General features: G+C 50.6%; 1 protein-coding gene and 1 long non-coding RNA gene across 2 annotated transcripts in view; one reads left to right on the top strand and one right to left on the bottom strand.

Moving 5' to 3' along the window:
• The window catches only part of HOATZ (HOATZ cilia and flagella associated protein), a 162,093-nt gene extending 156,709 nt beyond the window's left edge, over nucleotides 1-5,384 (top strand). The window contains exon 6 of the mRNA XM_085645810.1: nucleotides 4,872-5,384. Coding sequence (XP_085501936.1) covers nucleotides 4,872-4,962 — 91 coding nt within the window. The 3' untranslated portion in view covers nucleotides 4,963-5,384. The remainder of the gene's footprint in view (nucleotides 1-4,871) is intronic.
• Nucleotides 1-13,048, bottom strand: part of LOC146861483 (uncharacterized) — a 124,937-nt gene that overhangs the window by 86,729 nt on the left and 25,160 nt on the right. The gene's annotated exons all lie outside the window — the stretch shown is intronic.

Genomic DNA, 13,048 nt, shown 5'->3' with positions numbered 1-13,048 from the left:
GCAACGCAGCTCGGGTGTCCGCTATGGCCTGCAGGATTTGGTCCATCTGACGTTGCTGGAGCCCCACCGCAGAGTCCTCGTGCGTCCCGCCATCCCGGCCACTGGCTGAGTTGCCCACAGAGTCTGCCGGATTCGCTCCCAGCTTGGGTCTTGGTTTGCCCATGCTCCCAGGTCAGGGAGCCCACCAGGGGGCCGCAAGGCAATCTACAACTAGAACAAGTCCCCAAAACAGTGGTCACGGCAGGTCTCCTCACCAGCTACAGGGCGCCACTCACTCCTGCCTCCAACCGTCGATGACGTGCTCCCCGAGGGGCCCCAGCGATGAGGACCCGCTCCGCTCCCCGATGACTGTCGTCCCTGCAGTGCGGTGCAACAGCAGCCGGCACCCCTGCTGGCCGCTGCCTTATCTCCTCACCGCATCACCGAGGCAGACTCCGTCCTCCAACCGTTCGGCCCGGGCTGCAGCCCAGGTCCAGGCAGACCTCCTCCACTATGGCCCGCGTGGCGCCGGCCGTCCCTCTCCCGGTCTGCTGCCAGCTCCTCCGGGGGTCCCGCAGCCACACCGTCACCTGGGTCGCCGCCCCACCACAGGCCTCATTCAGCTCCTCGGGCCTCCACTCCTCCTCTGGGCATCTGCCGCAACCGGGCCTGGCTGCGGAAGGGCTATCAGCATCAAGCCTCTCCCCCCGGTTGGGTTCCGACCTGGTCTGCCCTCCGCCGCGCTGGAGCTGCCACTTCCGGTGTCCCCCGCCGGGCACGCTTCACTTCCGGCCGGCCCTCACGTTACTGTGGGCCCCGGCTGCACCGCTGCTCCCAGGCCGCACAAAATGGCCGGCGGCAGCTCGCGTCCGCCGCTACTCCTGTCGCAGCGCCAGCCCCCGGCGCCGCGCCCCGCTCTGCTGTGCCGTAGTCAGGGACCGGACCAAGCGAGGCTGCCCTCCGGGTGTCTTGGAACACCGGGGCTACAGGTTTCGCAGGATTTTTGGCTGGGCTGGATGCGGAGCTCTTTGCTCACACGTCCATGCCCGTCGGCAGCCAAGCCACGCCCCCAGATCCGGTGTTTTCTCAAGTGTCTCTACCTTGTACAGGATGTTTTAAGAGAGGGTGGAGAACTCTGGAAAGTGTACACCTCTGCCCAATTGGAGGGTGCCACATCATCCTGCTACTCTTACCCCAACCCTCCTATGCAGCACTGTGGGACATTTCAACACGGCATCTTCAAGTATCCTATGATAAAACCTTCCAATCAATCAATCAGTAGAATTGTAAGCGCGCTACTCACCCATGGGGGTCTTAAGGCGCTGGGGGGGGGGGGGGGGGGGGGGGGTCTGCTGGTTTGTTTAGCCAAAGATCCAAGTCTTGAGGGTCTTTCTGAAGGTGTTTAGGGGGAGGTGCGTCTGAGGTCTGGCAGTAATCATTCCATGTCTTGGCTGCAATGTGAGAGAAGGATCTTCTGCCTGCTCTGGCTCTGTGCATGCACGGGGTTTCGGCCAGTGTGAGGTTGGAGTATCGGAGGTTTCTTTTGGGTACGTGGAAGTTGTCGTTGAGGTATTCGGGTCCGTTGTTGTGTAGGCATTTATAGGCGTGGGTGAGGATTTTGAAGGTGATTCTTTTCTCTACAGGGAGCCAGTGGAGTCTTCCTAGGTGTTGGCTGATGTGTTCTTGTCGGGGGATGCCAAGGACGAGTCTGGCTGCGGTGTTCTGTATGGTCTGGAGTTTGTGAAGTAGGGATTTGTTGAGGGCGGCGTAGAGTGCATTTCCATAGTCCTGTCTGCTGGTTGATGAGTGCGTGGGTGATTGTCTTCCTTAAGTCGGCGGGGGGGTCCATTTGAAGGTCTTACGGAGTATGCGGAGGGTGTTGAAACAGCTGGATGTGACGGAATTAACCTGTCGGTTCAAGGTGAGTGAGGAGTCGAGGATGATACCCAGGCTCTTGGCGTGGTCTGCAGGGGTATGTGGGCTCCCGAGGGCGGTTGGCCACCAGGTGTTGTCCCATGCTGAAGGGCTTCTTGTTCCAAGGACGAAAACTTCTGTCTTCTCCGCGTTGAGTTTCAGGCAGCTGTTGGTCATCTAGTCAGCGACGTCTTGCATTCCTTTCTGGAAGTGGAGTTTGGCGGTGGTGGGGTCTCGAGTGAGGGACAGGATGAGCTAGGTGTCGTCGCCGTAGGATACAATGCTAAGGCCATGTTTTCATACGATGGCTGCGAGGGGGCTGTAGATATTGAAGAGGGTCGTACTCAGTGATGATCCTGGTGGGACTCCGCAGGTGATTTCCTTAGGATCAGAAAGGAAGATGAAAGATTAGGACCCCACCCTCCCAACTGACTCTGCTGCCTTACCCCTTTGCACAAAAACTACAAAAAAGAGCCCTCCTGTGTTTGGGTCCAAAGGTCTGGCCTTCCTCTGTTGTTCCTGTGGGCATGGAAATGTCGAGGCCAGGTGCAGCGTGAAGAGTTAATATCCAGATTTTATTTCCACCCCCGTCCTTCCAAGGAACTGGGCCAAACAATGCTAATGACTCCACTGTGTGAAGAGGCCTTTGATCCTTCTGCTGGGCAGCAGAGCAATCAACTTGGCCCAGTAAGGGCACAAAGACCTGGAATCTAATTATGGCTGGGGCAAGGAAATATGACTATTTTTAAAGTGCCATAAGGAGTACAGTTATCACAAAAGCAACAGTGGATCTGCACTTTGTGTTCATGTTTTCCCTAAAACTGATACCTGGCCAATATCTCTAGGCTTAGGTATGTGGAAACTGTGTGGTGGCACAGATTTTGAGCATCAGGGATAATGCAGTGAGCTCACAGTCTTTTCAGTAAACGCTATAGACCTACAATATGAGGGTCTACTTAAATTATAAAGCCTCTACCAGGTCAACAGCAATCCCTGAATGGTCTCTTTTGCGACCGGCTACCTGTGCCCAGATACAGTTTGAGCTAGACGGTAATCTCACACGGTGACCCTGCACACATGTCCACATGCATGCACTCACGTGTGGAGAAGTGTAGCTCACTGGTTAGAGGAGGCATACCCTGAAGCAGAGATCAGGCCCGGGACCTGGGTTCGATTCCCGACGCGGCAGGGTCCAGAACCCAATTGTCCACGGACTCGATAATTCTCGTTTCGGTGCCCACTCTAAGCACGAGTTCACACTATGCAGCTCTGGGCAACAAGCCTGCTTAATCTCCACAACGGCCCCCCGCGGCGGGATGCCTGGCTTTCACCTTGGGGATGCCCAGTACGGGTTATCTTACAGGGAAAAACCAGGACGGGTTCCCAATGCAAGCGCCAAGATGCCCGTAGGGTGATAGTTGCGCTCTATAAGTACTCCAATCAATCAATCAATCAATCACATGTAATCAGCACAGAGCCTCTTACCCTATCTGTGCTCTGTTATCCTAAAAGGCAGACACTACCGTTTGGTACAGTCAGTCCATTTTCACAGAATTTACAGTAAGTGAAACTTAATTGGATAGACTCAAAACCAGGTAGTCAGAAAGCAAATAATCCAGGGTTATTAAATGGGTTCAACTCATTTCCTGCATCTAAGAAGTCCTGTAAATTTTCAATTTGAAGCTCCCTTATATTGAAAAGACCAGACTGTCTCTCTGCCTTCTCCGATTTCCCAGCTGCAGTGATATCAGGATTGAACCAATTTATTTTCACTTTGTTTAGAAGTTAAACACTAGTTTGTTAACCTGGTTTTGTAACTATTTCCAGGGCATATGACAAGTTACTACGCGAGTCAAAACATCGTGTGGCATTACAACGCGGTTGTTACAATGACCGCGTTGTTACCATGCAATGCCATTACTACGCAAGTCATTACATCGACTTGCAATTGATGGCGCGCTGACATTAGGAATATATAATTTACTATTACAACTCCAGCCTATGCAACAGTAGGGAAGGTGTTGGAATAGTAAACTATACTATTCCTAATGTTAGCGCTCCATCTACTGCAAGTCGATGTAATGACTTGTGTAGTAATGTCATTGCATGCTAACATCGCTGTCGTTGTAACGACCACGTTGTAATGGCATCGCGGTGTAATCACCGCGATGTAAAGGTTGTTTCCTATTTCCAGACTGTCAGTTTGCATATTTGTTTTTAGTTGGGATGCTTTATTTAAATATTGAAACATTTAATGTTTATGGGAGTGGATGTCATTTTAGCATGCAGTAATAAATGTATTTCTCATATATAGTTCTGCTGTGCTTTTAGATACCCTGTTCATCCTATATTAAAAAGTGAAAAAATGCTAAATATTTTACATATTAACCACTTGGCTTTGGTTGCTAATGGCGAAATAAAAATGTTTCTTAACAGTTGTAAGAAAAACGAAATTTAAATCAAAATAAGGCAACTCCTGGTGCTTTTGTTCTTTATTTCTCATGGTTATGGTTCCATCAAAATTGCAACTTGTGGTATTTTGTAGAAACTTGGTGGTAGATGGGCATCTGATTTATAACAGGAAGAGGTTCTCTCTATTTTTGTCTAGCCAAATCCTATGTTTTTTTTTTAAGTTTCGTCCTTTAATTACACATTTTTGCATTTGTTCCTTTTCTTTACATTACTATATTTTTTCTGCTTGTATTCATAACATAACCCCATGGCCCTTTCACTTTGGTTCAGCATACACCACAATTTACAATTTTACATTTTCTTAGTATGTTTTACCATTTGTTTTATTTTTTTAACATAGTACCTGACAAAATGATTGATATTTATTTGTGTAATAAAAACAGTGTTTGGTTAAATACCAAGAGTAACTTTAGATAATGGCTTTCTATTAATGATTAATACAACACAATGCGGGTCCCTCGATCTGTTTCTATGTACTGCTGACCTGGTGTTAATGTTTTCTGCAGGCCAAAGTGTACCATCTCTGAAATTGAGGATCTGGAAGCTGTGAAGGCCCTTCCACCGCTTGACTCCACTGAGAGATCCTCTGCTTGCTAGAATGTGGCTGAACATGACAATCACATACTCTGATTACTTTGTGCAATTTCTAAATATGAAAAAATCCAATAAATGTATTGGGAGATCTGTTCACCCATATTAAAATGTAGTTAGCCATTAATCTGATCTACCTAAAGAGTATTACTGTAGCTTACTTCTTACCACTTAATGCTAAAAATGTTATCCGGGCCCATATTAATGTGGTCTAACCGTACGGTTCACATTTACGGCTAAATGTGTGGGACTTGTTACCGGCACCACGCAGCAGCTTTCTGCATATAAAAATACGTTTATGCCCATCAGTGCATGCGACCACGGTCACAACTCTTACTTCTTTATGAAATATTGTAACCATGTCCTTTACCACTGTTGTTTCAATTGTTGTGAACCCTGACTACAACTAATAAAAAAATGGGGTTATGTTTGTTTATTATTTTACTGTGTTCACCTTAGTTTCACGTTCTTATTCGATTTAATAATTAATCGTATTTTTTAATTATAGCTTTGCGATAATTTTGCCAGATGTTTCTGTTAACTAGTTGTCACCCTGTTTCCATTTTTTTATGGTTTCTTGGCGTTTCCTACTCTTTTCGGTTTTAATATGTTTTTTAAAATGTTAGACAGAGTAAGAAAATTTTACTACTCAAGAAAAGTAACAAGAAATAAATAGATTCTACATAGAGTGAATTATCCCATCTATACTACAGCTTCAGCACCATATTTTCTTAACCCCATAGCATTAGGAAACATTTTAGCAGACAGTGTCCCTTATCAGAAGTTCACTCTACACCCACACTTATCACACCCCTTGGCACGCCCTCTTTTAGCCAGCTCTTTGCTTTATTTACTTCTGTCGTCCTCCTCCTTCTTGAACCTTCCCTCTGTCTATGTGTGTATCCTGCTGCTCCTCTTCTCCTTCTCCCTCATGGAGCTTCTCTTTATCCTTTAACCTTAAACCGGTGAAGGACAGACAGACACACGACGTGTCTTTGGTGTTGTAATAAACACAGAAGAAAGACTACTTTGCTGAATTGTGAAATACTTTTAACAGCTTTTCATAATGTATATACATGGCTGAATTTTTTAAATTGCAATGAATTTTATCTAAGACACATTTTCGATATATCCAATACCAAACTCAAATCTGTGCTAAGTGATCCCTGCTATGGATGGTATACGGTAGTGCGCTTCATCTGTGCCAGTGGTACAAAAGGGGGTGGTGATGGACGGAGGCATCAGAACCAATCAAACACTCACACCCAGTCAACAGATCTGTGTTTGATCCATCACCGTTCTTTAGCCCACTCTGCCACCCCAGTTCAGACATGGCCATATGCAAATCAGTCTGACCCTGTGGCTCATGGGAACAGTCCAGCCCGAACCGCCAAGCCATATCTTCCCTGGACCGGAAACAAGCTTCCTGGGACCGGTTTCTGGCATTTCAGCCGTCTTCAGCCAGGCTTGCTTGAATCCAGTGGCAAAGTGAGCAAGGGACTCACGTCTGAGCATACCCTGCCAACTCTTGGCGAACAAAGCGGTACAAAAGGGGGTGGTGATGGACGGAGCATCAGAACCAATCAAACACTCACACCCAGTCAACAGATCTGGGTTTGATCCATCACCGTTCTTTAGCCCACTCTGCCACCCCAGTTCAGACATGGCCATATGCAAATCAGTCTGACCCTGTGGCTCATGGGAACAGTCCAGCCCGAACTGCCAAGCCATATCTTCCCTGGACCGGAAACAAGCTTCCTGGGACCGGTTTCTGGCATTTCAGCCGTCTTCAGCCAGGCTTGCTTGAATCCAGTGGCAAAGTGAGCAAGGGACTCACGTCTGCGCATACCCTGCTAACTTATGGCGAACAAAGCGGTACAAAAGGGGGTGGTGATGGACGGAGCATCAGAACCAATCAAACACTCACACCCAGTCAACAGATCTGGGTTTGATCCATCACCGTTCTTTAGCCCACTCTGCCACCCCAGTTCAGACATGGCCATATGCAAATCAGTCTGACCCTGTGGCTCATGGGAACAGTCCAGCCCGAACCGCCAAGCCATATCTTCCCTGGACCGGAAACAAGCTTCCTGGGACCGGTTTCTGGCATTTCAGCCGTCTTCAGCCAGGCTTGCTTGAATCCAGTGGCAAAGTGAGCAAGGGACTCACGTCTGAGCATACCCTGCCAACTCTTGGCGAACAAAGCGGTACAAAAGGGGGTGGTGATGGACGGAGCATCAGAACCAATCAAACACTCACACCCAGTCAACAGATCTGGGTTTGATCCATCACCGTTCTTTAGCCCACTCTGCCACCCCAGTTCAGACATGGCCATATGCAAATCAGTCTGACCCTGTGGCTCATGGGAACAGTCCAGCCCGAACTGCCAAGCCATATCTTCCCTGGACCGGAAACAAGCTTCCTGGGACCGGTTTCTGGCATTTCAGCCGTCTTCAGCCAGGCTTGCTTGAATCCAGTGGCAAAGTGAGCAAGGGACTCACGTCTGCGCATACCCTGCCAACTTATGGCGAACAAAGCGGTACAAAAGGGGGTGGTGATGGACGGAGCATCAGAACCAATCAAACACTCACACCCAGTCAACAGATCTGGGTTTGATCCATCACCGTTCTTTAGCCCACTCTGCCACCCCAGTTCAGACATGGCCATATGCAAATCAGTCTGACCCTGTGCCTCATGGGAACAGTCCAGCCCGAACTGCCAAGCCATGTCTTCCCTGGACCGGAAACAAGCTTCCTGGGACCGGTTTCTGGCATTTCAGCCGTCTTCAGCCAGGCTTGCTTGAATCCAGTGGCAAAGTGAGCAAGGGACTCAGGTCTGAGCATACCCTGCCAACTTATGGCGAACAAAGCGGTACAAAAGGGGGTGGTGATGGACGGAGCATCAGAACCAATCAAACACTCACACCCAGTCAACAGATCTGGGTTTGATCCATCACCGTTCTTTAGCCCACTCTGCCACCCAAGTTCAGACATGGCCATATGCAAATCAGTCTGACCCTGTGCCTCATGGGAACAGTCCAGCCCGAACAGCCAAGCCATGTCTTCCCTGGACCGGAAACAAACTTCCTGGGACCGGTTTCTGGCATTTCAGCCGTCTTCAGCCAGGCTTGCTTGAATCCAGTGGCAAAGTGAGCAAGGGACTCACGTCTGAGCATACCCTGCCAACTTATGGTGAACAAAGCGGTACAAAACGGGGTGGTGATGGACGGAGCATCAGAACCAATCAAAGACTCACACCCAGTCAACAGATCTGGGTTTGATCCATCACCGTTCTTTAGCCCACTCTGCCACCCCAGTTCAGACATGGCCATATGCAAATCAGTCTGGCCCTGTGCCTCATGGGAACAGTCCAGCCCGAACTGCCAAGCCATGCCTTCCCTGGACCGGAAGCAAGCTTCCTGGGACCGGTTTCTGGCATTTCAGCCGTCTTCAGCCAGGCTTGCTTGAATCCAGTGGCAAAGTGAGCAAGGGACTCACGTCTGAGCATACCCTGCCAACTTATGGCAAACAAAGCGGTACAAAAGGGGGTGGTGATGGACGGAGCATCAGAACCAATCAAACACTCACACCCAGTCAACAGATCTGGGTTTGATCCATCACCGTTCTTTAGCCCACTCTGCCACCCCAGTTCAGACATGGCCATATGCAAATCAGTCTGACCCTGTGCCTCATGGGAACAGTCCAGCCCGAACTGCCAGCCATGCCTTCCCTGGACCGGAAGCAAGCTTCCTGGGACCGGTTTCTGGCATTTCAGCCGTCTTCAGCCAGGCTTGCTTGAATCCAGTGGCAAAGTGAGCAAGGGACTCACGTCTGAGCATACCCTGCCAACTTATGGCGAACAAAGCGGTACAAAAGGGGGTGGTGATGGACGGAGCATCAGAACCAATCAAACACTCACACCCAGTCAACAGATCTGGGTTTGATCCATCACCGTTCTTTAGCCCACTCTGCCACCCCAGTTCAGACATGGCCATATGCAAATCAGTCTGACCCTGTGCCTCATGGGAACAGTCCAGCCCGAACTGCCAGCCATGCCTTCCCTGGACCGGAAGCAAGCTTCCTGGGACCGGTTTCTGGCATTTCAGCCGTCTTCAGCCAGGCTTGCTTGAATCCAGTGGCAAAGTGAGCAAGGGACTCACGTCTGAGCATACCCTGCCAACTTATGGCGAACAAAGCGGTACAAAAGGGGGTGGTGATGGACGGAGCATCAGAACCAATCAAACACTCACACCCAGTCAACAGATCTGGGTTTGATCCATCACCGTTCTTTAGCCCACTCTGCCACCCCAGTTCAGACATGGCCATATGCAAATCAGTCTGACCCTGTGCCTCATGGGAACAGTGCAGCCCGAACTGCCAAGCCATGCCTTCCCTGGACCGGAAGCAAGCTTCCTGGGACCGGTTTCTGGCATTTCAGCCGTCTTTAGTCAGGCTTGCTTGAATCCAGTGGCAAAGTGAGCAAGAGACTCACGTCTGAGCATACCCTGCCAACTTATGGCGAACAAAGCGGTACAAAAGGGGGTGGTGATGGACGGAGCATCAGAACCAATCAAACCCTCATACCCAGTCAACAGATCTGGGTTTGATCCATCACCGTTCTTTAGCCCACTCTGCCACCCAAGTTCAGACATGGCCATATGCAAATCAGTCTGACCCTGTGCCTCATGGGAACAGTCCAGCCCGAACTGCCAAGCCATGTCTTCCCTGGACCGGAAACAAGCTTCCTGGGAACGGTTTCTGGCATTTCAGCCGTCTTCAGCCAGGCTTGCTTGAATCCAGTGGCAAAGTGAGCAAGGGACTCACGTCTGAGCATACCCTGCCAACTTATGGCGAACAAAGCGGTACAAAAGGGGGTGGTGATGGACGGAGCATCGGAACCAATCAAACACTCACACCCAGTCAACAGATCTGGGTTTGATCCATCACCGTTCTTTAGCCCACTCTGCCACCCCAATTCAGACATGGCCATATGCAAATCAGTCTGACCCTGTGCCTCATGAGAACAGTCCAGCCCGAACTGCCAAGCCATGTCTTCCCTGGACCGGAAACAAGCTTCCTGGGAACGGTTTCTGGCATTTCAGCCGTCTTCAGCCAGGCTTGCTTGAATCCAGTGGCAAAGTGAGCAAGGGACTCACGTCTGAGCATACCCTGCCAACTTATGGCGAACAAAGCGGTACAAAAGGGGGTGGTGATGGACGGAGCATCAGAACCAATCAAACACTCACACCCAGTCAACAGATCTGGGTTTGATCCATCACCGTTCTTTAGCCCACTCTGCCACCCCAGTTCAGACATGGCCATATGCAAATCAGTCTGGCCCTGTGCCTCATGGGAACAGTCCAGCCCGAACTGCCAAGTCATGCCTTCCCTGGACCGGCAGCAAGCTTCCTGGGACCGGTTTCTGGCATTTCAGCCGTCTTCAGCCAGGCTTGCTTGAATCCAGTGGCAAAGTGAGCAAGGGACTCACGTCTGAGCATACCCTGCCAACTTATGGCGAACAAAGCTGTACAAAAGGGGGTGGTGATGGACGGAGCATCAGAACCAATCAAACACTCACACCCAGTCAACAGATCTGGGTTTGATCCATCACCGTTCTTTAGCCCACTCTGCCACCCCAGTTCAGACATGGCCATATGCAAATCAGTCTGGCCCTGTGCCTCATGGGAACAGTCCAGCCCGAACTGCCAAGTCATGCCTTCCCTGGACCGGCAGCAAGCTTCCTGGGACCGGTTTCTGGCATTTCAGCCGTCTTCAGCCAGGCTTGCTTGAATCCAGTGGCAAAGTGAGCAAGGGACTCACGTCTGAGCATACCCTGCCAACTTATGGCAAACAAAGCGGTACAAAAGGGGGTGGTGATGGACGGAGCATCAGAACCAATCAAACACTCACACCCAGTCAACAGATCTGGGTTTGATCCATCACCGTTCTTTAGCCCACTCTGCCACCCCAGTTCAGACATGGCCATATGCAAATCAGTCTGACCCTGTGCCTCATGGGAACAGTCCAGCCCGAACTGCCAAACCATGTCTTCCCTGGACCGGAAACAAGCTTCCTGGGAACGGTTTCTGGCATTTCAGCCGTCTTCAGCCAGGCTTGCTTGAATCCAGTGGCAAAGTGAGCAAGGGACTCACGTCTGAGCATACCCTGCCAACTTATGGCGAACAAAGCGGTACAAAAGGGGGTGGTGATGGACGGAGCATCGGAACCAATCAAACACTCACACCCAGTCAACAGATCTGGGTTTGATCCATCACCGTTCTTTAGCCCACTCTGCCACCCCAGATCAGACATGGCCATATGTAAATCAGTCTGACCCTGTGCCTCATGGGAACAGTCCAGCCCGAACTGCCAAGCCATGTCTTCCCTGGACCGGAAGCAAGCTTCCTGGGACCGGTTTCTGGCATTTCAGCTGTCTTCAGTCAGGCTTGCTTGAATCCAGTGGCAAAGTGAGCAAGGGACTCACGTCTGAGCATACCCTGCCAACTTATGGCGAACAAAGCGGTACAAAAGGGGGTGGTGATGGACGGAGCATCAGAACTAATCAAACCCTCACACCCAGTCAACAGATCTGGGTTTGATCCATCACCGTTCTTTAGCCCACTCTGCCACCCAAGTTCAGACATGGCCATATGCAAATCAGTCTGACCCTGTGCCTCATGGGAACAGTCCAGCCCGAACTGCCAAGCCATGTCTTCCCTGGACCGGAAACAAGCTTCCTGGGAACGGTTTCTGGCATTTCAGCCGTCTTCAGCCAGGCTTGCTTGAATCCAGTGGCAAAGTGAGCAAGGGACTCACGTCTGAGCATACCCTGCCAACTTATGGCGAACAAAGCGGTACAAAAGGGGGTGGTGATGGACGGAGCATCAGAACCAATCAAACACTCACACCCAGTCAACAGATCTGGGTTTGATCCATCACCGTTCTTTAGCCCACTCTGCCACCCAAGTTCAGACATGGCCATATGCAAATCAGTCTGACCCTGTGCCTCATGGGAACAGTCCAGCCCGAACTGCCAAGCCATGCCTTCCCTGGACCGGAAACAAGCTTCCTGGGACCGGTTTCTGGCATTTCAGCCGTCTTCAACCAGGCTTGCTTGAATCCAGTGGCAAAGTGTGCAAGGGACTCACGTCTGAGCATACCCTGCCAACGTATGGCGAACAAAGCGGTACAAAACGGGGTGGTGATGGACGGAGCATCAGAACCAATCAAAGACTCACACCCAGTCAACAGATCTGGGTTTGATCCATCACCGTTCTTTAGCCCACTCTGCCACCCCAGTTCAGACATGGCCATATGCAAATCAGTCTGGCCCTGTGCCTCATGGGAACAGTCCAGCCCGAACTGCCAAGCCATGCCTTCCCTGGACCGGAAGCAAGCTTCCTGGGACCGGTTTCTGGCATTTCAGCCGTCTTCTGCCAGGCTTGCTTGAATCCAGTGGCAAAGTGAGCAAGGGACTCACGTCTGAGCATACCCTGCCAACTTATGGCGAACAAAGCGGTACAAAAGGGGGTGGTGATGGACGGAGCATCAGAACCAATCAAACACTCACACCCAGTCAACAGATCTGGGTTTGATCCATCACCGTCCTTTAGCCCACTCTGCCACCCCAGTTCAGACATGGCCATATGCAAATCAGTCTGACCCTGTGCCTCATGGGAACAGTCCAGCCCGAACTGCCAAACCATGTCTTCCCTGGACCGGAAACAAGCTTCCTGGGAACGGTTTCTGGCATTTCAGCCGTCTTCAGCCAGGCTTGCTTGAATCCAGTGGCAAAGTGAGCAAGGGACTCACGTCTGAGCATACCCTGCCAACTTATGGCGAACAAAGCGGTACAAAAGGGGGTGGTGATGGACGGAGCATCGGAACCAATCAAACACTCACACCCAGTCAACAGATCTGGGTTTGATCCATCACCGTTCTTTAGCCCACTCTGCCACCCCAGTTCAGACATGGCCATATGTAAATCAGTCTGACCCTGTGCCTCATGGGAACAGTCCAGCCCGAACTGCCAAGCCATGTCTTCCCTGGACCGGAAACAAGCTTCCTGGGAACGGTTTTTGGCATTTCAGCCG

This window comes from Triturus cristatus, chromosome 3_1 (assembly GCF_964204655.1).
Source record: "Triturus cristatus chromosome 3_1, aTriCri1.1, whole genome shotgun sequence".
NCBI classification, from domain to species: Eukaryota; Metazoa; Chordata; class Amphibia; order Caudata; family Salamandridae; genus Triturus; species Triturus cristatus.
Note: the sequence above shows the minus strand (reverse complement) of the source record. Positions and strands in the feature narration are given on the sequence as shown.